The sequence below is a fragment of the Schistocerca gregaria genome, chromosome 8, assembly GCF_023897955.1.
Source record: "Schistocerca gregaria isolate iqSchGreg1 chromosome 8, iqSchGreg1.2, whole genome shotgun sequence".
Taxonomy (NCBI): domain Eukaryota; kingdom Metazoa; phylum Arthropoda; class Insecta; order Orthoptera; family Acrididae; genus Schistocerca; species Schistocerca gregaria.
This window is the reverse complement of record NC_064927.1, coordinates 315,679,233-315,705,485: the sequence shown is the minus strand read 5'-3', so window position 1 is coordinate 315,705,485 and position 26,253 is coordinate 315,679,233. Positions and strand designations below refer to the sequence as shown.

At 44.2% G+C, this 26,253-nt stretch overlaps 1 protein-coding gene across 2 annotated transcripts in view; it reads left to right on the top strand.

Moving 5' to 3' along the window:
• Positions 1-26,253, top strand: part of LOC126284187 (Krueppel-like factor 8) — a 1,008,191-nt gene that overhangs the window by 747,542 nt on the left and 234,396 nt on the right. Inside the window, exon 4 of one of the 2 annotated variants that reach the window (XM_049982933.1) lies at positions 19,199-19,236. The exons of the other annotated variant lie outside the window; for it this stretch is intronic. Coding sequence (XP_049838890.1) covers positions 19,199-19,236 — 38 coding nt within the window. The remainder of the gene's footprint in view (positions 1-19,198; positions 19,237-26,253) is intronic. 2 annotated transcript variants of the gene reach the window in all.

Below are 26,253 nucleotides of genomic sequence, written 5' to 3'. Positions count from 1 at the left end.
TTGGCCTCCATTCGCTTACTAAGGACACTAGACCAGCCTCGGTCTATCCCCTCTAGTTTCACGTCCTTCGCATGCAACTTCGCGATTGTACTTTTTTTTACACTGATGGCTCTCGGACCGACCGTGGGGTCAAGTGTGCCTTCGTCATTGGCACCCGTGTCTTTCGATATCAGCTTCCGGCACAGTCATCAATATTTACAGCCGAGAGCTCTTCGCCTTGTATCAGGCCACGGAGTACATCCGGCGACACAGCCTTTCCAATTTTATCCTCTGATCAGACTCACTCAGTGCCTTCCAAAGTCTATGTGCGTTGTACGTTGCTCATCCCTTAGTGCAGCGGGTCCACGAACACTGTGACCTGCTCACTCTTCGTGAAGCTAGTGGCGTGTTTCTGTGGGTCCCTAGTCGTGCCGGTCTGCCAGGAAACGAGGCTGCTGCCAAGGCTGCAGTCCTCGTACCTCAGCCCAGGAGTACCTATATTCCCTCCGATGATCCCTGCGTTGCCGCCTGTGGTCTCCCTTTAGCAGCGGCAATGGTCCTCCCCGCACGGGAATAAGCTTCGGCTTATTAAGCCCTCCCAGCGCCCAGGACGACCTCCTCTCGGCCCTCCCGTCGGGAGGAGATTATTTTAACTCGGCTGCGTATTGGGCACCGCCTTTTTAGCCATCGTCATTTGCTAAGTGGCACTACCCCACCAATTTGTACACATTGCACCCAAATTTTAACTGTCCGCCACTTCCTGCTGGAATGCCCCTTCTTTAAAAGTACCCTTCCAGCTTACGTTTGCCGTCTGATTTATCAGCCATTCTAGCGAATGACACGCGGGCTGCCGACCTCGTTTTACTTTTTATCCGCCGAAGCAATATGGCGAAGGCCATTAAATTTTTTGTTTTGGACCTCCATTTCTGTATGGTATTTTAGCCATTTTTCCACGTGCCAGATTTTAGCTGCCCCTTATTCTGTCCATTGGGGCTGACGTATAGACGTTTAACTCCTCTCTGTGGTCGTGTTCTATAGTTTTGACTTGAGCGCATATGACCCCAGTTGTTTTTTGCTTCCTAAAGCAAAACAAAACAAACGGTGGAGTTCAACCAACTACAGTGGCATACGCTATAGAAAAAGTGTTGTGCATCACACTTAGTTTTGCTGTCGAAATTTCGTCAGCTTACGTTCAAGGAATCGAACAACTTATTACTTCCTCCCACATACGTCTCGCGAAATGGCCCCGACTAGAATCTGAATTAGAGCTGACACGGACCTTTATCGACAATAGCTCATCCCATCCTCCACTCGTGCATGGAACAGGCAAGGGAAGAAACTATATTTATTAAACTGCCTTGATAAGGGCCATCAGTTCATCTCTTGTATCGGACCAGGGTGGTACCAGAACATCCTCCGCCATACACAATAGTGTGATTTGCTATAGTATAAATGTAGACGGAATGATCCAAATGAGCCTGATGCTGTGCTGAAGGTGGTCTCACACTTTACATCTACGTGAGGATCTTGTGGTCTGGAGGTGACAGCTGAGTCTGTAAGCCTATTAAGTGAACATTATTTTGAAACAGAAGATGTACACACATGTGAAAGATCAATAAAAAACAGCATTTAGCGTACACAAGGAATGGTATTTTGTTATTAACTGCAAGGAATGCCACAGCAAAAGAGAGAATCAGTGGGGATCTGCGATCAGCGATATTCCTATTATTCCCAGATATCTTCTCCGTCTTCGTATATCTGCAGGGGATCACCAGCTGAATCGCCGGACAGATTTTCGTTCTGTCGGGCCTCTTGAGGATAAGACACATACTGTCGTAATCCCGCGGCGCTCTTCCTACAACGGATTTCTGCCTCAGATGACGAAGGTTCCTGTCTAATTCGTTGGTTGTCGTGATGAGCAACCTCACAACCCGAGACATAGTGGGTTTGCGAGTACAACTTCAGTCATCGCAACATAGAAACTACAAAAATTGCGTGTGACAACCTATACAAAAATATCAGCTCTATGGCAGCCTTCGTAGTCGAGGGCGCTAACGCACGCCTGGGTGGTGCCAGTCGACTCAGATACGAGGGAATCCTGCTGGTGGATGACATTTTCGCTGCCTGTATTTGGCCGGTAAGAAGCGGTAGCGTGTAGTTCACGGCCACAGATCGTTGTGCCAGAGTCCTAGATGAAATTCCAGACCCCTCCACAGTGCCTGACTACAGTGGGGGAATGTGACAGTGTTGATGGTGGTACGTCTGTCGGAATGGGGACGTTAGGCTTGACGACGCCCTTGGGGCTTTGCCAGAAGAGTAGGCTACGTACTGGCACCGGATTTCACACACTCCCTTCTTTCATCGTCTTTATCATACAATACAGATAAGACGCGGTGCACTACAAACGCATCCATTACGCTCGCTTACACTCCAAAAATACGCATGCGACATAACTGTCACATATTCACAAGGATAGCGGCCATTGTGCCCAGAGGAATGACAACCTTTCCGATGCACCCCTGGGATATCGCAACCAACGGTGTTATATGACATTTTTAACCGTACGGTAGAAGACAGACTGATAAATGAACAAAGGGACCCACTGATGATGATGAAACTGCACTAAAACATATTGGATGACAAAAGAAGAAAATTACGTTTGCTCAAGGCAGTATACTTTTCTAGAACCTACTTATTTGAAAGCAAAGAAATTGAGCTTTAACTGCAAGATGGGGACTGAAAACTGATCAGTTAGTACAGTGATGAGAAGTCTCCACTTTGAACACTAAGTCATTTTTAGAAAAAAATCAAATAAAAATAAAAATTTGCGTTATGCGTAACATTTTAATAATCCACACGGAAGTTCTGCGTTTTAAAAGTTTTATTATAATTACGGCTGGTAGATTGCGGAGTAATGCGTGTAGGTTTGGTAGACGTTCCGTGGCTGCGCTGGCACTCGCCAAAGGCAAGTTGAGAACGGGTAGCGGGGCGACCGGCACGGCAGAATCCGGCCTCGGCCCGCTAGCTGAGCAGTTAGGTCCGCTTCGCACCTATCGCCCTCCTCGCTTGTCTACAGATTACGGCACGTCGTCCATCAGCATCCGTGCCAAAGCGAGCCAACTCCTCGCCACTTAACCTTACCGTCGCCCGGACGGGAGGCCAAGGTTCACTCCAACGCGGCAGTCTGTAGATTTCGAAGGATCGCTTTTCCGAAACAAATGTGGACAGGTGCTACAACTTCGCTAGCGTTTTACGGATTAGAAGCTCAGACTGCTGTACGCGGCGGTGACTGCTAGTCGTTCGTTTTTTTTTTCTTTATTGTTATTTTATACCTATACATAGGTAGGCCAGCAGCGGCGTAACTAAGCCGCTCTTCGGCCACAGACATGAACATAGTACAAGCAGGAAGAGATACAAAGAGACATGGAGGTTAAAAAACAGTAGACAAACAGAGTAAAATATCAGAAGCCGTTCACTGTGGAGCAGTCAAGTTAAAAGCGATTCACACAGCACATAACGGAGAGATACAAAGTAGCACACGTGAACGATGGAGCACGGAACAAGAGACACGGATGCACTAACAGGACGACAAAACACATAAGCACTGCGGCGACAATCTCCGGTAGTCGTTCGTCGTTTCCGTTTGGCACTACCTCAGCTGGTACATGGAGAAGAGTTAGTGTAACTCTCTAGAACTGTCTTTGTGTAGTGATCGTTCCTCCATTTCAGTATGATAAGAACGTGTCTCAATCGACATAGATCAGTTACAGTTACGCTGCAAAACAGTGCAGTCTACATTCCACATTTATTACCTGCGTGCACGCTCTTTCATAATCATGAGTGATGTTAAAACAGGTTTCCTTCTTGGATTCTTCCGTTGTCATACAGAGTTCGTTTGTCACACGTTACAGACATACCTGGAATAGATAGTTCGTATGTACTTTCGTAGACACAAATACCAATTTCGAACACAATGGAGTAGCATACGTTCACCCATTTGCGATTTACATGCAGACATGCTTTTTCTTTGTAACGTGTTTAACAACAGAATAATTTTTCGCTTATAACCTGTGCTTTTTAAACAAACAGAGGATTCGCGAACTGTATTTTCGAATCTCCAGAGATCATCTGGCTTCGAGCTGTTGTTTGTATGAGTTTTATGAGAAGCTGCGTTGTGTCATAATTTTGCAGTCTTAGACTGTGACTTTGGGTGGAATACAACAACGAACGCAATAATTCTTCTTATAAGAAAAGCAGCTTAAACAGTGAAATGAAACATCAAATTAATTTATTGCTAACCAATCAGCGAAACTAGGGTAATAATCCGACGGAAGAACACGAGGTATATTTATTTTCAATATGTATTACAGTTTTCGTAAATTTAGGAAAAAGATCATAAGCAATAGTAGCTGAGCAAATCGCGAAGCAATTTATACGAAACTTGGGTACGTTGTTACAACACCATTGTTGGTAAACTATTAGTCAAGCTAAGAGGTGGACGTAAGATTAATAATATAAAGCCATATTGACAACGACTGTGATATCTGTGATCAGAAGCCTGGCATCCAAATTTTCAGCGGATGAGGGGTAAATGGATCTAACCTGCGTGCAGCCACCACATTGACATTGTAATTGAACATTGTAGGCATGATTGATGAAAATGGGATGTTTACTTCGCAATCAGTTCCATGTGCATTTATCTCCACACGTTATAGGAGGAGACATTTACAGTGGGCATGCCATCATTTATGGCGGGCAAATAATCATCGGAAGACCATTCTTGTTAAATATAGTGCCAGCAAATTTTTTGATGTGACGTATAATTTTAGAAGTGCAGATATCTATGAGACTCCCTTATACTGACACAGTTGATGATGATTTCGTGTAATGACATGAAGGTACTCCACTGTACACGGTTCGTTTCTTTTCATCTCCAACAGGCGACAATTCAGTGTACGAAATGGGCAGATAATGCTCTCAACTTAGGTCCAGAGACCATTTTGGGGACGAGCAATGCAGCCTTTCATTTTCATTGAGCAGATTTTGGAGAAAAGTGACATTCACTTCCTACTGCTATCAGACGGTCTCATTAACGTATATTGATAAGGAAACAAATGATCGGTAGAATTTACCTGAATTGATTTTGATCCCAACAGTTTTACCGATAGCAGATCGATGTAAAACAGTGCCCTTTTTCGTGACTTCTTTGCAGACTTGTTGAATGCAAACACAAAGAGTCCCTCGCAGTCCACAAATAACTAAGCTAACTGTTTATTCTACAATGTGAATCAACACTTTTCCCAACGAAAACTTTAAAGTACCTCTGTGATCTCACTCGCGGAAAGATTCAACGTCGCGGTATAAACTGGACTCGCGAAATAATCAGATACTTCGGTTTTATCCATAATGGATATGAGGTTGCGGTTGTAAATAAAAAAAAAGTTCAAATGGCCCTGAGCACTATGGGACTTAACAGCGGAGGTCATCAGTCCCCTAGAACTTAGAACTACCTAAACCTAACTAACCTAACGACATCACACACATCCATGCCCGAGGCAGGATTCGAACCTGCGACCGTAGCGGTCGCGCGGTTCCAGACCGTAGCGCCTAGAACCGCTCGGCCACCCCGGCCGGCTGCGGTTGTAAAATCCAGTGTTAAAATATGGGCTCAAACTAACTACTTACAGTGTTAACAACATTGCATTTTACGCTTGTCTAAGGTCAGTCCTTTATCTTCAGAATAACCGTACAAGAACGTCTAAAAGTGACCAATACGAAACATAAAAAAGAACAAAAATAATAATAAAATAACGTGGCTACTTTCCTTGCAGCTGTGAACTCTCCACATCACCGTCAACTGATAAAATAGGTTGAAATGGAATTGCCGGGAGTGAGGCGAGGATCACAATAACAGCTACGTGAATAGACGGCCCCTGTATGTTCCTGAAAGCCACATCCTGCAGGAAAACAGGTATCTGCTGTTATTGTGATTCTGCGAGAACCTAGAGCAGCATGCGGCTGCAAGGAAAATAGCCGCTTTATTTTATTATTATTTCTCTTCTTGTTTTTTATATTGGTCACTTCTAGAGATTTTTTGTTCATTTATTCTGAAAATAAAAGCTTTGCTTTTGAAGTGTGTAAATACTATTGTTTTTTACACTGTACATAGATGGTTGAGCCGACATTTTAACATTAATCAACTATTTCCACTATGTGGCTGCTTTCTGCCCAGGAAACTTTACGAAGTCGCAATTGGGAATCAGAGTTCTTCACCATTTAAAGTACAAAAAGCAAGCTAGCGTGCAGACTTGACACCCAAGACCATCTCACTATGTATTAACCCCACTACTCTTGCCACAAGCAACTGGTGGTCATGCGGTAGCGTTCTCGCTTCCCACGCTTGGGTTCCCGGGTTCTATTATCGGCGGGGTCAGGGATTTTCTCTGCCTCTTGATGGCTGGGTGTTGTGTGATGTCCTTAGGTTAGTTAGGTTTAAGTAGTTCTAAGTTCTAGTTGACTGATGACCATACACGTTAAGTCCCATAGTGCTCAGAGCCATTTGAACCACTTCCGTCGCTTGTGGCAAGAGTTCCTTCCAACTGCGTAAAATTTAAGTACAGGGTTAGAGACCAGTATGAAAATAACGCGAGAAATGCATGCCTGAACATAGTGGTGGATGGTAGCCACTCCGCAGGATGGGCTGTTGTATTTGACAACGAGCGGTGCGTGTGCGGTGTCCTCAGCACGTTGCACGAGTCAGTCGTGATCAGAACACTGTTGTTTGTAGATGTGTGCGTCATGTCGGAGCTCAGAGCATTCGAATTTGGGCATATTGTCGGTGTTCGTATAGTTGGTGCTAGCAGAACCAACGTAGTCCAAGGGTTAGGTGTATCAAGAGGCACCGTATCGAAGATTTATTCCGCGTACAGGGAAAGCAGAGAAACATCTGCTAAGTCACAACACCAACGAAATTGTGTGTTGAGTAATCTTGACAGACAGTCATGGAATATGATTGTGGCGAAAACTAAAGAGCTGACAGCTGCAGAGGTCATTACAGAACCGAACGTCCCACTCACGAACCCTGTCGGTACCAGGACAACACGAAGAAAGGTCCAGAAGCAGGGAATTTCAGGGCGAGCTGGAATTCAAAAATGGATTCGTCAGCGATGCAAGTGCCCGTAAGAGGAAAGCGTGGTGCCGAGGCCAAAATAGCTGGGCAGTGGAGCAATGGAACAAAGTCATTTGGTCCGATGAGTATTGTTTCACAGTGCTTCGAACTTCTGGTCGAGTTTACGTCCCAAGAGCAAAACGTGGTGCGGATTCGGTGATGATTTGGCCAGCCACATCGTGGTGTTCCATGGGCCGCACAGTTATTCTGCAAGGTCACATTACTGCGAAGAAATATGTGACCATTTTGACTGATCAGGTCCATCCCATGGCACAATTTTTGTTCCCCAATGGCGGTGCTATGTTCCAAAAGGACGTGACCCCTACTGACAAAGCTCGTTTTGTCCAGGGACAGTTTTATGAACACGAGGATAAATTGTCCCATCTCCCCCGCTCAGCAGAGGCAGCAGATGTCAGTATTATCGAGCCTTCGTGGTCTGCTTTGGAGCGAAGGGTGCATGATCGCTTATGTTACAAGATTCCCTTGAAAACCATGAAGACCCTGTATGTATCTCTTCCGGGATAAATGGAAGCTGATTTGAATGCCAACGGTTTTCCTACATCGTATTAGACGTGGTAATGTGTTGTGTTTGCAGTGTTTCCAGTTTTAGCCACCCTCTGCATGTTTAACTCTCCAACGGCATACCTGCGTTCCGTACGATAGTACACCTTTCGGCTCTGAACTGTAAATACCTCGGTCCTATTTACACACACAGACATTGTTTTGCAGTATTTCTCAAATAGCTGCCACGAAAAATTTTATACGAGCTCAGGGCTTAAATTACTTGCTCTTCAGTGCTCTGTGTTCAGCGTTCCTCTCCAGAAATTTGCAACGCATTGAAAATCAGACTCAGGGCTTTGCCAGTGACTTTTTGCGTGGCTTGGAACGTCTGTCCAATCTTCTCAGAACATTATTTTGAAGACTGTAATTACTGGTTTGAAACGAAAACTGTAGTTTACATATTGGACTCTCTCACTACGGGAGACGTGCACAGAATCGCTAATAGTATAAAACGTTTGTGTTACTGCTCGCACTGGTCATATTCCTATCGATTTTATTTGGTCTACTCCAAACTCCATTTAATAAATTTCAAAGTAGATCTGATACGCACGTTTTGTTCTAACATAGCATACGGTCGCCACTTGAGTGAAGTTTCGCGCCGTTCGACAGCCGAGTGAATTACCGTTAGTTTGGAGGTTTTTTCCTCGATGGATAGAAGTCCGTGTGGTTTCTTGCAGCACAGCTGTGGCATCCAGCCTCGAAGTGAAATGCTTCTGTGCCTTGTTCACCAGCGCGCAGCCTGTTACGCGATGCAGTGCGGGGAACGCCGAAACTGTGGACCTGCTGCCGAAGGATGCGGCGGCGGTTCCAGCGAGTGCGTATGCCAAGGACGGTCGCGCGGTGCGGCCACGGGCGGCTTCCTGCGGAAGCAGCGGCTGGTGGGCGGCACCGCGCCTTCCTGTGGCCGACCCCGCCCCCACACCCGCCGCCGCCGCTCCTTTGTCTGCTCCGACCACAGTGCCGCAATTACACCCCGTCCTGCGCGGGACTTCCCGAACTACGCACCATCTGAGACCTTACAGGCTGGGAAAAGACGGGCAACAAAGCTGTAGCACGCGTTAATTATCGTTCACCTCGTAATGAAAATGTAGCGTTTTAATGTGTCTCTTTCCATAGCTGTATTATCCTTCTGCAGTTGGCACTCTGAAATGTCAATATCAGATAAGACATCTGGTATCGAATGAATTTCAGACTGTTACTATACGAAGGACTGCAAAATAAGAGGGATGAGCTCAAAATTGTTGATCCATAGCTTATTTCCCTGGTTCTTCATTTATCGAGAAGAACACGGCAGATACCATAACCCATTTCACAGAAACTTCGCTTCAGTGGAAGAGGAATGAAAATAAACGAACACGCATCTCGGCATATCCGTAGATACTCGACCGTTTTTGAGAAGACGACCATCAAAGTTTTCGAGGTACCTTAGATTTCTACTAGCGGTCGAAAAACTCAGCCCAACTGGTGGCGGCCTATCACGTCTGCGTCCCCCGTTTGAAACGAGATAATTGTTTTTATTTATTTTATTTTCATTTATCTACTCGTATCAAGTTAGGAGATACAGGTACGTTATGTCGTTGTTGTGGTCTTCAGTCCGAAGACTGGTTTGATGCAGCTCTCCATGCTACTCTATCCTGTACAAGCCTCATCATCTCCAAGTAACTACCGCAATATACATCGTTCCACACACACACACACACACAAACGCTTCACTCCAGTACTAAATTGGTGATCCCTTGATGTCTCAGAATGTTTCCTATCAACTGACCCCTTCTTCTAGTCAGGTTCTGACAAAAATTTCTTTTTTTCCCAGTTCTGTTCAGTACCTCCTCATTGAGGGGGGACCCGTGGTCTAGGGGTAGCTTCTTTGATTCATAATGAAAACGTCTTCGGTCCCGGGTTCGATCCCAGCCACTGCCTAAATTTTCATAAAAAATCAGCATTGGCGGCCGAAGACTTCCGGCATAAGAAGTCAGCCTCATTCTGCCAACGGCCTTGTCAAAGAGGGCGGAGGAGCGGATAGAGGTTCAGGGCATTCTCTTGTCCTAGGGGTGGGAAATTGCCCCTAAAGACGGAAGAATCCGCAATGATCAACATGAGGATGTAGAAGGCAATGGAAACCACTGCATTAAAGACACGTAACGTGTATCCACAGGACACGTGGCCTGTAGTTGAAGAAGTGTTATGATGATCTCTCCATTGGCAAAAGATTCCGCAATAGTCCCCCATTCGGATCTCCGGGAGGGGACTGCCAGGGGGGAGGTTACCATGAGAAAAAGATTGAACAATCAACGAAAGGATAATGTTCTACGAGTCGGGGCGTGGAATGTCAGAAGCTTGAACGTGGTAGGGAAACTAGAAAATGTAAAAAGGGAAATGCAAAGGCTCAATCTAGATATATAGATATATAGGGGCCAGTGAAGTGAAGTGGAAGGAAGACAAGGAATTCTGGTCAGATGACTATCGGGTAATATCAACAGCAGCAGAAAATGGTATAACAGGTGTAGGATTCGTTATGAATAGGAAGTTAGGGCAGAGGGTGTGTTACTGTGAACAGTTCAGTGACCGCGTTGTTCTAATCAGAATCGACAGCAGACCAACACCGACAACGATAGTTCAGGTATACATGCCGACGTCGCAAGCTGCAGGTGAACAGATAGAGAAAGTGTATGAGGATATTGAAAGGGTAATGCAATATGTAAAGGGGGACGAAAATCTAATAGTCATGGGCGACTGGAATGCAGTTGTAGGGGAAGGAGTAGAAGAAAAGGTTACAGGAGAATATGGGCTTGGGACAAGGAATGAAAGAGGAGAAAGACTAATTGAATTCTGTAACAAGTTTCAGCTAGTAATAGCGAATACCCTGTTCAAGAATCACAATGTGAGGAGGTATACTTGGAAAAGGCCGGGAGGTACGGGAAGATTTCAATTAGATTACATCATGGTCAGACAGAGATTCCGAAATCAGATACTGGATTGTAAGGCGTACCCAGGAGCAGATATAGACTCAGATCATAATATAGTAGTGATGAAGAGTAGGCTGAAGTTCAAGACATTAGTCAGGAATAATCAATGCGCTAAGAAGTGGGATACGGAAGTTCTAAGGAATGACGAGATACGTTTGAAGTTCTCTAACGCTATAGATACAGCAATAAGGAATAGCGCAGTAGGCAACACAGTTGAAGAGGAATGGACGTCGCTAAAAAGGGCCATCACAGAAGTTGGGAAGGAAAACATAGGTACAAAGAAGGTAGCTGCGAAGAAACCATGGGTAACAGAAGAAATACTTCAGTTGATTGATGAAAGGAGGAAGCACAAACATGTGCCGGGAAAATCAGGAATACAGAAATACAAGTCGCTGAGGAATGAAATAAATAGGAAGTGCAGGGAAGCTAAGACGAAATGCCTGCAGGAAAAATGTGAAGACATCGAAAAAGATATGATTGTCGGAAGGACAGACTCAGCATACAGGAAAGTCAAAACAACCTTTGGTGACATTAAAAGCAACGGTGGTAACATTACGAGTGCAACGGGAATTCCACTGTTAAATGCAGAGGTGAGAGCAGATAGGTGGAAAGAATACATTGAAAGCCTCTATGAGGGTGAAGATGTGTCTGATGTGATAGAAGAAGAAACAGAAGTCGATTTAGAAGAGATAGGGGATCCAGTATTAGAATCGGAATTGAAAAGAGCTTTGGAGGACATACGGTCAAATAAGGCAGAAGGGATAGATAACATTCCATCAGAATTTCTAAAATCATTAGGGGAAGTGGCAACAAAACGACTATTCACGATGGTGCGTAGAAAATATGAGTCTGCCGACATATCATCTGACTTTCGGAAAAGCATCATCCACACAATTCCGCAGACGGCAAGAGCTGACAAAAGTGCGAGAATTATCTCACAATCAGCTTAACAGCTCAAGCATCGAAGCTGCTTACAAGAATAATATACAGAAGATTGGAAAAGAAAATGGAGAATGCGCTAGGTGACGATCAGTTTGGCTTTAGGAAAAGTAAAGGCACGAGAGAGGCAATTCTGACGTTACGGCTAATAATGGAAGCAAGGCTAAAGAAAAATCAAGACACGTTCATAGGATTTGTCGACCTGGAAAAAGCGTTCGACAATATAAAATGGTGCAAGCTGTTCAAGATTCTGAAAAAAGTAGGGGTAAGCTATAGGGAGAAACGGGTCATATACAAAATGTGCAACAACCAAGAGGGAATAATAAGAGTGGACGATCAAGAACGAAGTGTTCGTATTAAGAAGGGAGTAAGACAAGGCTGTAGCCTTTCGCCCCTACTCTTTAATCTGTACATCGAGGACGCAATGACGGAAATAAAAGAAAGGTTCAGGAGTGGAATTAAAATACAAGGCGAAAGGATATCAATGATACGATTCGCTGATGACATTGCTATCCTGAGTAAAAGTGAAGAAGAATTAAATGAACTGCTGAACGGAATGAACAGTCTAATGATTACGCAGTATGGTTTGAGAGTAAATCGGAGAAAGACGAAGGTAATGAGAAGTAGTAGAAATGAGAACAGCGAGAAACTTAACATCAGGATTGATGGTCACGAAGTCAATGGAGTTAAGGAATTCTGCTACCTAGGCAGTAAAATAACCAATGACGGACGGAGCAAGGAAGACATCAAAAGCAGACTCACTATGGCAAAAAAGGCATTTCTGGCCAAGGGAAGTCTACTAATATCAAATACCGGCCTTAATTTGAGGAAGACATTTCTGAGGATTTACGTCTAGAGTACAGCATTGTATGGTAGTGAAACATGGACTGTGGGAAAACCGGATCAGAAGAGAATCGAAGCATTTGAGATGTGGTGCTATAGACGAATGTTGAAAATTAGGTGGACTGATAAGGTAAGGAATGAGGAGGTTCTATGTGGAATCGGAGAGGAAAGCAATATGTGGAAAACACTGATAAGGAGAAGGTACAGGATGATAGGACATCTGCTAAGACATGAGGGAATGACTTCCGTGGTACTAGAGAGAGCTGTAGAGGGCAAAAACTGTAGAGGAAGACAGAGATTGGAATACGTCAAGCAAATAATTGAGGACGTAGTGCAAGTGCTACTCTGAGATGAAGAGGTTAGCACAGGAAAGGAATTCGTGGCGGGCCGCATCAAACCAGTCAGTAAACTGATGACAAAAAAAAAAACCTCATTAGTTACGTGATCTATCCATTTAATCTTCAACATTCTCGTGTAGCACCACATTTCGAAAGCTTCTATTCCCTTCTTGTCCAAACTATTTATCGCCCATGTTTCACTTCCACATATGGATACACTCCATAGAGCCGGCCGCGGTGGCCGTGCGGTTCTGGCGCTTGAGTCCGGAACCGCGGGGCTGCTACGGTCGCAGGTTCGAATTCTGCCTCGGGCATGGGTGTGTGTGATGTCCTTAGGTTAGGTAGGTTTACGTAGTTCTAAGTTCTAGGGGACTTACGACCTAAGACGTTGAGTCCCATAGTGCTCAGAGCCACTCCATAGAAACACTTTCAGATAAAACGAATTTCTCTTAATCAGAAACACTTTTCTTGCCATTGACAGTGTACATTTTATATCCTCTCTATTTCGACCATCACCAGTTATTTTGATGCCCAAACAGCAAAACTTGTCTACTACTTTAAGTGTATCGTTTCCTAATGTATTTCCCTCAGCATCACTTGATTTAATTCGACTACATTCCACTATTCTCGTTTTGGTCTTGTTGATGTTCGTCTTATATCCTCCTTTCAAGACACAGTCCATTCTGTTCAACTGCTCTTCCAAGTCCTGTGCTGTCTCTGACAGAATTACAATGCCATCGGCAAACCTCATTTTTTTTATTTCTTACCCCTGGACTTTAATTCCTACTCCATTTTTTGTTTCCTTTACTGGTTGCACAACATACGTCTTGCTCACCAGATGGAAGAGTTTTTTTCATGGCTGGCTCTCCCAAGGATATCAGTAGTTCTAACGGAATATTGTCTACTCCATGGGCCTTGTTTCGACCTAAGACTTTCAATGCTCTATCAGATTCTTCACGAAGTATCATATCTCACATCTCATCTTCATCTATATCTTCATCTATATCCTCCTCTATTTTCATAATATTGCTCCCAAGTACATATCCTCTGTATAGACCTTACTCCTTCCATCTTTCTGCCTTCCCTTGTTTGCTTAGGTCTGGTTTTTTGTCCAAGTTTTTTGATATTCTTAAAAGTGGTTTTCTTTTCTCCAAAGGTCTCTTTAATTTTCACGTAGGCGTCATCTATCTTTTCCCTAGTAATATATGCTTCTAAGTCCTTACATTTGTCCTCTAGCAACTCCAGCGTATCCATTTCGCACTTCCTGTCAATATCTCTTGTGTTTCCCAAGGATTTTTACTAGACCTCGTGTTTTTACTTACTTGATCGTCTGCTGCCTCCACTATTTCGTCTCTGAGCGCTACCCTTTCTTCTTCTACCGTATCCCTTTCTCCTGTTCTCGTTAATCGTTCGGTAATGCATCTTCTGAAACGCTCTTACAGTTTGCCCAGGTCCCATCTCCTTAAATGCCTACCTTTTTGCAGAATCTTCCGTTTAAATCTACAGTTCACAACCGATAAATAGTGCTCAGAGGCCACATCTGCCTCGGGAAATATCCTACGTTTTAAAATCTGGTTCCTAAATCTCTGTCTTGCCATTATATAATCAATCTCAAACCTTCCGGTAACTGTAGATCTCTTCCACGTATACAAATTTCTTTCAGCGTTCTTTAACGAAGTGTTAGCTACGATCAAATTATGTTCCGTGCGGAGTTCTACGAAGCGGCCTTAGTCTTTCATTTCATTCCGCCAGCTCATATTCACCCACTACTTTCATTTCTCTTCCTTTTCCTGCTGTCGAATTCCAGTCCCCCAAATGGTTCAAATGGCTGTAAGCACTATGGGTCTTAACATCTGAGGTCATCAGTCCGCTAGACTTAGAACTACTTAAACGTAACTAACCTCAGGACATCACACACATCCATGCCCGAGGCAGGATTCGAAACTGTGACCGTAGCATTCGCGCGGTTCCGGACTGGGCGCCTAGAACCACTAAACCACCGCGGCCTGCTGGTAATGACAGACGCTGGCGGGATACCCGTCCGGTCGCCACCTCTTTGCCCTCTGGGAAGTTGTTTGTGCACCTCAAATGCCTGCGTTGCTATTTTTTTTGTTAAACCTACTCTTGCTTTACATGTATTTGATTTTGTTTTTATAATGCTGTATTCACGTGACCAGAGGTCCTGTTAAATTTCCTAACGTGCCTGCCCTTTTAAGGGATCCGACATTCCACGCTCCGACACGTAGAACACCAGTTTTGTTTCTCCTGATAACTACATCCTCCTGAGTAGTCCCCTCCACGAGATCCAAATGGGCGGCTATTTTACCTCCGGAATATTTTACCCAAGAGGATGCCATCGTCATTTAACCACACTGTAAAGCTGCATGCTCTCGGGAAAAATTACGGCTGTAGTTTCCCCTTCCTTTCAGCTGTTCACAGTACTAGCACAGCAAAGCCGTTTTGGTTAATGTTACAAGGCCAGATCAGTCAGTCATCCAGACTGCTCCCCTGCAACTACCGAAAAGACTGCTGCCCTTCTTCAGGAACCACACATTTGTTTGGCTTCACAACAGATGCCCCTCAATTGTGGTTGTACCCACAGTATCGCTGAAGCACGCAAGGCTCCCCACTAACCGCAGGCACCATGGTTCATGGGGGGCGTTACATTAATTGTGCAATTACAACTGGATTTCACAGTAAGTGTCATACATTTACAATATAATGTGTGTGTGTGTGTGTGTGTGTGTGTGTGTGTGTGTGTGGGTGTGATATTCTCAGAGGTTCAAAAACCTTTCTAAATTTTCGTATTCTCGTATTTGATTCTTATATCAGTTCTTAATTCTTATATTACATTCTTATGTTGCTTCTTCAGGAAAACTTTGTGCTTTTCCTTGGATTGCACCGACCGTAGAAACAATCTAAACATAGAACCACTAGCATGGCGCGAAGGCAGGTTTGAGGGTGCAACGTTTACTCGTAGAAATCTCATTCGGAGAAGAAACGTCGTTAACATTGATGAAGATTTCACGTGTTGCCAACTATTTGTCATGAAACCACGGGTAACGGATCACTTGTCCGAAATCTGGCGCTCGTAATTGAGAATAAAGATATATTACAGGAATTTCACAGAAAACAATTTTAAATAACTTTTTCATTCATTTATTAGTTTCATTTTAATTCATTCACCAGACATACTATTAGTACACGAATAAGAACAACGTTATTTCAATATACATTGAAAAACAATCGTGTAGCAATCTTCTGCGGGCATGGATAGATAAACGGGGGGCGCAAAAGTGTGAAACCACGACGCCAGCCGCTGTCCAGCCGCTTCGATTGAACCATATACTTGCTGAAAGGCACATAAAGTTCCATGAAAAGTTTGACCATCGTTTTCTCAGAAATGGTTGAATATTTACGAACCAGCCCCGAAACGTTTTCGCTTACTTTGACCCCCTACAGGTTGGTTCTATAAATTTATGTATTATTGCGATAGCTGCTGGCCCAATCTGTTAGATTCTAGTTAGCGATTCTTGTAGGAGTCTAAAAACATCGTCGATGACTAAGAGATCCCATATGAAACAGGGTCTGTTGATTTAATGTAGGTTCGATCAGAGAGTGCATTCTTGCTTTCGGATGACAAGATCATCTCGGCTGCAGAAGGAGCTTTTAGTAAGACGAATGGTGTAAGAGACAATGTCTTGCAAGAGCGCTGGTTTCATACACATGCGGTCCTGTACATGAATCAGTTCCACGTGGCCCCGCTTGGATATGAACAGCATTGTCTAGTCGATTCGTGGCTGAAGGCGTTTCTCCACAAATGCTGTATCCCCTTTTTAGATGTTGTTTGTTGTTGTTGTCTTCAGTCCTGAGACTGGTTTGATGCAGCTCTCCATGCTACTCTATCCTGTGCAAGCTTCTTCATCTCCCAGTCCCTACTGCAACCTACATCCTTCTGAATCTGCTTAGTGTATTCATCTCTCCCTTTTGAGATATTTCGTTTTATTGCAAATAGTGACCAGACTACATCATTACGTAATGCACTAATACAGGTCATTAAAGAAATTATGGAGACGAAATTGTTACCAATATTGAACATAAATTCGTGGTCAGTTAGTCATACCACATCATTAATGACCTAACAATTGAAATTTTGTTGTTAGCGCGTGTCATCTAACGTGAACACTGTAGGTAGGGAAGGACGGGTACTCGAGTGTGCTTAAATATGAGAGTAGATAAAGACAGTGCTGTGAATTTACATTTGTCTAGACGGTAGGCTGGACGGTGTGCTCTTCATGCGGCGCAAATCTGTTGGCAGTACGAACAATTTGGCGGCACAAATGTCTGTCAACAGGGGAAGTGACTCGCAGGATATCTTATGGAGCTCTCAGAAATCCAAGCGGTAAGTCAAGCAACAACTCAAGTTACAGCAATGTCAACAGCGAAGATTACACGGTGGCGTTTAGAGCAATTTCGATACATACTATAATTGCTCCGTAAACTGCAGTCACGTTATTGAGTAAAAGCCAAGAGCTTTGCGAAAATTTCACTGCCATAAATTATTGATAATGATGGAGTTAACGGGAACGTTTTTATAAAGAATAATTGGGAGACATGTCTTTTACAGGGAAATGCCAATAGATATTGTATCAAGCCATAAGGAGCAGGGAAACATTGCGCTGTCACATGGTGTAACTGAGAGGTATACGCGTTTTCTGCCGTTTTTAGGAAGTCATTTAAAATCCGATAGTGTCTACGGTTAAGCAATTTACGCTAGAGGAATGAGAGAAACAGTGTTTTTTTTTTTTTACTAAGCAAGACCGGTCAAACTAGATGTAAACCTCGAGGAAAACTTTAATCGATACGTGCTGGCTGCGCATCTGCCGCAAACAACATTTTCTATTATAAAACCAATATGCGAGTCGGATGATTTAATGTGTGAGGTTTCTTGGTGCTAGTTCACTCAAGAACCTGCTGTAATTCACTTCACCTCCATCGCCGTCTCCAGAGTTGGGAAGAAGCATTGCCACAGCCTTCGAGACCTTCGCATCAGACCTGCTTGAGATGGTTTCCCGTGACGGCACTGCCAAATTATTCTGTGGAATCGTATCCAGCGCATTTCGTGTAGAAAACTCAGATTTCCACTTGGGTATGGTTGTACGGTACCGTATTTGTGTTAAATACTGTAAAGATACCGTGTTACAAATTATTCCTCTAACTTGCATTCCCTATATGTATGAAATATTGTGCTGTTAAGATCCAGATCGGGGAAATGCATACTGCTATGGACGTAGAAAACCGTACATAGACCACAGTCCACGGTTTTCCTGTAAGGATTTTTTATAACAAGTGACAAACTAATTTTTGGCTGACCACACTCCTAATGGAATTTATCCAGTGTCAAAATGACCTCGCTGTGGAGGGTTGGAAAATGTGACAAGTTGCCTTCTGTAGCTTAGACGGTTGAGGAAGGGGCAGGATGTTGACTGGGCGTAGCGCGAAATTACTTTGGAGCCGTTGCCTTGGATGCAGAGAGATACGTAGCCTTGCACGCCTTGTCGCTACCGCGTGGCTGTGTTGGATTTCAGAGCCATTCGAACCCACTCGCTTCTCACAATTACAGCTGATTAGTAAAAGCGCGTGATATAAGACGGTCTGGTAATGGGCGGCAATCATCGTAATGGGCGCGCCAGGCCGTGGCGGATGTTCCCGCGGTTCCCACGCACGCCGGGGCGGGGTCCGATCAGAGAACATGCTCCCAAGTTCCGGGTAGCGGCTGCACCTCTGCTGGTGCGCATTGTCACGTTCACCCACCCGTCTCCGTTTCTTCTTCGTTCACTCTCTGCGTGGGAAACGCATAACGTGCTATAGTGTCCATCTTCTGTATGGATATCAAGAGTTCAGATGCTAAACCAGTCCTAAGCAAAGAAGGGAAAGGTGAAAGGTGTAAGGAGCATATAGAGGGTCGACACAAGGAAGGTGAACTTGAAAGCAGTATTATACAAAGGGAAGCGAACGTAGATGAAGACGAGAAGGGAGATACGATACTGCGAGAAGAATTTGACAAAGCTCTGAAAGATCTAAGTCGAATCAAGGCCCGGGGGATAGACGATATACAGTCAGATCTGTTGACAGCCTTCCATTTGGTGTGCAAAATATATGCGACAGGCAAAATACTTCGGACTGCAACAAGAATGCATTAGTTCCAGTTCCAAAGAATGCAGTTTTTGACTGGTGTGAAAATTACCGATTTATCAGTTTAATAAGTCATGACTGCATATTATAACTCGATTTCTTTACATTTGTGGAATTAGTCAGAAGAATGCGAATATATTTGTTTTGTTCCTTACATAAATTATTACATGGCTTTTAAGCGTACTCACTGGAATCTCTTTTCGTTTCAGGTAAGCTGCAATTTCAAGACCTTGGAGGTAGCGCGTCGGTAAGTAAAAACCAAGAGTATTGTATGTGAAAAAGTGGGCTTTTCCGTGCTTTAGGTTTCATATGTTCTTTGAACGAATGTTGTGATCATTTTCTGCTTATAGAAGTAATAACTTTAATAATAATACCACAACCGTGTCTACTCGTAAAATCATCATGGAAACCTAGGAAATGGATATGAAAGTGTACGATGAGCAAGTAAATAGCAATTTTCTCTTAAGTTAGAAGCTCTAAAAAAGGAGCGTACGTAACTACTTCAGAAAGTTGTCACACACATCCCACTTCAACAACATTGCGAAACAAGAGCGGTGCATTGTCAGAAGAGAGTACCTGTTCCCGGCTTCCTGCAGACACAGGAGTGCTGCCGTGTGGGTATCAGGTGGGTCACAGTGCGACAGTGAAATGGCACGGCACGTGGAAATGCACAACAAATTTAAAGTACGCGGGTAGTATTATTTTTGTGGGCAAAACGTCAAAATTACACACAGACTGACAGTGAAATTCTGGTGTTGCACAGGCCAAATGGAATGTCGTATCAAGCCACAGTGATATGGTCCCAACATTTATTCCATCTTTTCGGAAAGCTGATAGAACACCTTGGCGGGCCGGGAGAGGGGTTGAAATTTTTCGTAAAATGAGGTCCGAGGGCGTGCTCCGTGACCAAGGATCGGATTTCTGTCATCCAGAAACTGAACGGGTGGCAGAAAGTTCGTGCTGTCATTTTCAGAGACTTGGTGACATTATCCGTGTTACTTTGAAGTGTAGTGCAGCAGTAAGTGAAATTACTTTACCTGCGATAATAATGTGTAACTTACGTTTAGAAATTACCTCGTGTCAGTGTGACAACTCGAGGGGATTAGCAACTGTAATATTTTTGCCATATCGTGACTCAGCGCCGACTTAAACCGATTGCAGTTTTCGCTAGCAGTTGCCGTTGGAGGCAAACACCTACGACGTTATCAATGATACTTCGATGCTGTAGTGGTCTGTTACGCCACAACTAAAGTGCTCAAAACCCCTACATGAAGTAAAAATCTGTATTTTTCACTATTGTTCACTGCGGATGCATAAATTACGCAGTCCTACCCATTTGGCATGCTCACCGTAGTCGGTGGTTTATAACGGGTTCGCGATACGTCTCCGAATCCCGTAAGACAAATCGAGAGGAAACGTGTGCCGCCGTCACTCAGTCAAATGACCGGTCACCAATGAAATCCATTCGCAAAAAAAAGCCTCTGAATTTCAAATACTACGATCAGCATTGCATGACTACATTAAAAAAGTTTTCACAATTGAAATATTTCAGAGCAATGTTTGCGACTAAATTACCTGATAGCGACATGGAGGAGCGAGCTACAGATTGCCGTGCTTTGTTGGATCAATATCCAAATTCTAAATAACTTTATTTTCTGATGAATGGGCGATATATCGCAGCTCAAACGAGGACTGTGGTTTGATGATCTAAGGAGAATTCTCATTATGTGGAAGAGTCGGAAACGAACCCGTCTCATTTTGTGATGTATGCCAGACAACTCGTTATTGGGTATAATCGAGTCTTACGTGTCTCGAAGACGAACAAGGAATATGACAAATCGAGGAAAAGTGTTGTACAAGGATTCTGGAGCGTAAGTCCTGAGATGCTCTACAAGATACCAATATGGATGTGGGAACTCAAAGATATGGGAACTCAGAGATATTTGTGTAGGGCGCATACAGATACGCTGGATACGTAGTTTTTCCGTGTCAGTGATTCAGGCTAAAGTATACTGTTTTGACGTAGCGTTGTGGGGACTTGGGTCACACACTGTGTACGCAGCAGGTGTCGATTTCGCAAGCCGGGCGCCCCCGGCGGCCCCCAGACGGCGCCAGAATCAGCGGCGGCGCGGCTGCGGCATTCAGAAGGCCGCGGCGGGCGCGGCGCTGCGCTGCGAGCCGTTACGCCCACCAGGCGCGCGGCGCGTGATGTCATTGGCGCTTGCGTCACGCACGCGGATCTTCCTAGGTGTGTCCGTCCCGCGGGGCACCTGCGCCGACTCTGCGATCAGCCGCTCCTCGCCGGCGCCGCAGCGCTCTGGCGCTCTGCCACGTGTTGCGCTTATTCTTCTGCTTCTCCGGTAGTCGAGTTGTTGACGTCTAGCGTACCGTGTTCCCTCACTAGCCACTAGCTCGGATGAGGGGATTACACGCATTCATATTGTAACGTTGTTCCTTTCGTTCGTCCTCGGAGCTGCCGTGGCATATGACGAAACTCCACTCGAGGCCGACGCAGGAAAAGACACAAAGTACGCGACGTATTGTTTCACGCACACACTCGGAAGTGTGCGTTGGTAAACCGGAATTAATCCTCTGCAGTGCTGCACTGTCAAATCAATCCGAACAAGGCGCGACAAACTTGCTATAACCCGCGTGGCAGAGATAACTTCTTACCGTTAAAAAGTCAATAATTGAAGACGCTATAGCTGCCTAACTACTCCCAGGGAGACTTCGAGATCCGACCACTGTAGCGAAATACACTACTGGCCATTAAAATTGCTACACCACGAAGATAACCTGCTACAGACGCGAAATTTAACAGACAGGAAGATGATGTTGTGATATGCGAATGGGGGACTAATGACCTCGTTGAGTCCCATAGTGCTCAGAGCCATTTTATATGCAAATGATTAGCTTTTCAGAGCATTCACACAAGGTTGGCGCCGGTGGCGGCACCTGCAACGTGCTGACGTGTGGAAAGTTTCCAACCGATTTCTCATACACAAACAGCAGTTGACCGGTGTTGCCTGGTGAAACGTTGTTGTGATGCATCGTGTAAGGTGGAGAAATGCGTACCATCACGTTGCCAACTTTGATTAAGGTCGGATTGTAGCCTATCGCGATTGTGGTTTATCGTATCGCGACATTGCTGCTCGCGTTGGTCGAGATCCAATGACTGGTAGCAGAATATGGAATCGGTGGGTTCAGGAGGGTAATACGGAACGGCGTTCTGGATCCCGACGGCCTCGTATCACTAGCAGTCGAGATGAGAGGCATCTTATCCGCATGGCTGTAACAGATCGTGCGGCCATGTCTCGATCCCTGAGTCAACAGATGGGGACCTTTGCAAGACAACAACCATCTGCACGAACAGTTCGACGACGTTTGCAGCAGCATGGATTATCAGCTCTGAGACCATGGCTGTGATTACCCTTGACGCTGCATCAGAGACAGGAGCGCCTGCGATGGAGTACTCGACGACGAACCTGGGTGCACGAATGGCAAAACGTCATTTTTTCGGATGAATCCAGGTTCTGTTTACAGCATCATGATGGTCGCATCCGTATTTGGCGACATCGTGGTGAACGCACATTGGAAGCGTGTATCCGTTATCGCCATACTGGCGTATCACCCGTCGTGATGGTATGGGGTGCCATTGGTTACACGTCTCGATCACCACTTATTCACACTGACGGCACTTTCAACAGTGGACGTTACATTTCAGATGTGTTACGATGGCGCTACCCTTCATTCGATCCTTACGAAACCCTACATTTCAGCAGGATAATGGACGACTGCATGTTGCAGGTCCTGTACGGGCCTTTCTGTATACAGAAAATGGTCGACTGCTGCCCTGGCCAGCAAATTCTCCAGACCTCTCACCAATTGAAAACGTCGGGTCAATGGTGGCCGAGCAACTGGCTCGTCACAATACGCCAGTCACTACTCTTGATGAACTGTGGTATCGTTTTGAAACTGCATGGGCAGCTGTACCTGTACACGCCATCCAAGCTCAGTTTGACTCAATGCCCAGGCGTATCAAGGCCGTTATTGCGGCCAGAGGTGGTTGTTCTGGGTACTGACTTCTCAGGATCGATGTACCCAAATTTCGTGAAAATGTAATCACATTTCAGTTCTAGTATAATATATTTTTCCAATGAATACCTGTTTATCATCTGCATCTCTTCTTGGTGTAGCAATTTTAATGGCCAGTAGTGTATGTACACGGCTAACAGTTCCTACATCGCTTCCAAGTAGATCCTAGGAATTCCTGTCTGTAACCTCTAGAACAGCAAAACGGTTCAACACCAGTGGCTGAGCAAGAACACAAAACACTGCTCCTAAAAATTCCACGCAAAGAAATGGAATACATTCTCACTGAACGTCGATATTCGCTTGCAAAAAGACTAAACAGAATCCCACGCCAACATTCGGGAAAAGTGTTGCCGATTCTTCTAGTCAGTCCCTATTTGAAAAGTAACTTCTTTTGATCTCGAAGTATCACTAAATCCCTACTTCAGTTTAACACTTCAAAATAACAGCTTCGCCCTACAGGATGTGCGACTTGCAACGTCAACATCACGAGGGCTGTCTGGCTGACTTCGCTAGGTCCAAACTGCTCCTTGTAATTGTTTCTTGATTCAGGCTTATGGCTCGGCTCAGTTGTCGCGTGCAGTTAATTTCGTTGGTAAATTCCTGCTCCTCCTAATAACCCTCCGCTCCAAAATCCTAACGCTAATTGCACTCCTTTTGAAGTGCTGCTTCCTGTCAGGGTTCTTCAAAACTTAGTACCGACACTTGACATCCTAGGAACATCGCGCGCCTTTGAGTCCCACCACTACCGATATAGGAGGGTTGGGAAAAATACCAACCCATCATGGCCGCATTGGACAAAGTTCCCTTCCTCTGGATACCGCAATCCATCTCCGGTATAATAGCTGTGTTTACATATTAATTTCAGTATTTTCATCGCAGACCACTAACGAAAATTGGAAACTAAAATAAGTTAAACGCATGTGTGTGTGACATGCTGTCACAATGACGGACTTGATGTTCATGAACGTCATGCTACAGTGCAGTAAGTCACACTACTGTAGTTTGAGAACGAGCAGCGTGGTATGCTATCTATTCACCCTGTGTCGCTGCGTAATCCTCACGCAGTATGCGGCTCTCGAAACAAATCATGCGACCTATGTCGTCACTGAATATTATTACATTATTTGCCCTTTGTGTGACGCAATTTAACCATTGTTTCGATGTCTGATATAGTTAAAAACGCCGTTTGAAAATAATTTAGATAGTCACTCTTCATACATTCATAAGTGAAACATAAGAGTAATGTGACATTAGAGTGACGTAGTGAATAACAGACAGATATGATTGTAACTACTTGTGTGTCAGTAGGTTCATCTACTGCTGATCATCTTAAAAAGGGGGGAAACGGCGTTAGGAGATTGTTCGACACTGATTTTTCGGGGATTTTTTAGGTGGGAAGAATTAATTAGAATGTAATCAAATTTTGACGTCATTTCATTCATAATTCGATCGTTTATTTTTAAATTTTTTGAATAATTTCAGCCAAAAATAAATTGACTGTGTGAAGGCAGCTGAAGTTTTTGAATGTAGTTCTGCAATTGCGCTCTGTGTAGCCATTCCGATTTTCATCACAAATCAAAAAGGTGTTGATTTTATATCAGTAACATATTTTCTAAGAATAAGAACCTCAATGCAGGTGAAAATAATGAAAATTAAAAATTTTGCAGTTGTTGGAACAATTTACATCGATTTTGACGATTTTTTCCCTCTAATTATGGGAAGCAAAACACCCTTACAATCATGATATCATCTCACAAGTTGATTCATGTAATTAGTAATTTTATAAGAATCATACTATCAATTTTCATAGTGATCGCTTTTTGAGTTAGACTGCACGAAAAACTAGAAATTCAAGGAAGTTGACAGTAATGTAAAATGCTTATCGATTAATTTGCGATTCCAGCATCATATAGGCTGAGCTTTCTGGCCGTCTTTCGATTCCAATGAACTACGTCCATTCTGCCGGCTCACGCGCTGGTAAACCATTTGTTCGGCATAATTGAAGCTTTGCGTGCCTACTACAATTCCTGCCTCGTTTATGACCATCAATGGGGATGAATTTCCTTCATTGAGTAAGCCCGCTGCTAAATAAGATGCCAATTCAACGACTTTAAGTCCGGAGTGCAAGTGGAACTAACCGCCAAATAGTGGAATTAAAAATTTCATTCGCATTTTGTGTGTGGCCACCTAAACATCTCTCTAGTAATTTATCCGTGTTAAATCTTCATATATAGGAAGAATTTCGCCCTATACGTCGAGGTGGAATGTGTATGGTGCGGTTCATGTTCCAGTCCAAGGGCTGTTCGATTCTGCCATTCACACCAGCTGTCTTCTCCATCCGGGCAATACTTGTCTCGAGGATCTTCATCCGTGGAAATCATTTGATAGTATGTCCATATAATTGCTTTTTGCGTGTCGAGCACACTTTTTGTATGTCTATGCGTATAAAATCTAAACAAATGCGAATTTCGCTTTGAAATTTTGACAGCGTATTTACCGATAGTTAAGCTAACGATTTATGCAATAGAAAAAAATCGGATTTTTTGAATCTCCTAATGTGGTTTTCCCCCTTAAGTATCTAAATTCGTCTAAACCTAAGTACATCCTTTCTTTACTAACATTTTGGGATTACTTGCTTGGTCCTTCGTTCACCTGCTTATCAACTTCAGTAGCTACTTTTCTGTCATTTTTCGGTTTTGGGTTCAGAGTTGGTAGAGCGTCCAGCGGGATATAACGCGAGTAAATTATTATCCCGCTACATCTGGCTATCGCACAAGGACGTGAAGGAAAGTGGCTTTTTGGGAAAGCATACAGAGCTTGTATCCTCCTCAACTGCCAATAAAAGGAATCCCGCCTATTATACTGAAAAATAAATTCTGATTTGTCAGATAAAACTTCCTAGAAGTCATAGTACTATTACAAAATGGTTCAAGTGGCTCTGAGCACTATGGGCCTTAACATCTGTGGTCTCAGTCCCCTAGAACTTAGAACTACTTAAACCTAACTAAGCTAAGGATATCACACACATCCATGCCCGGGGCAGGATTCGAATCTGCGACCGTAGCGGTCACGCGGCTCCAGACTGAAGCGCCTAGAAACGCACGGCCACACCGGCTGGCCGGTACTATTACAGCTTACATCAAGTTGGTCAGTGCGGTTAGCTCCATAG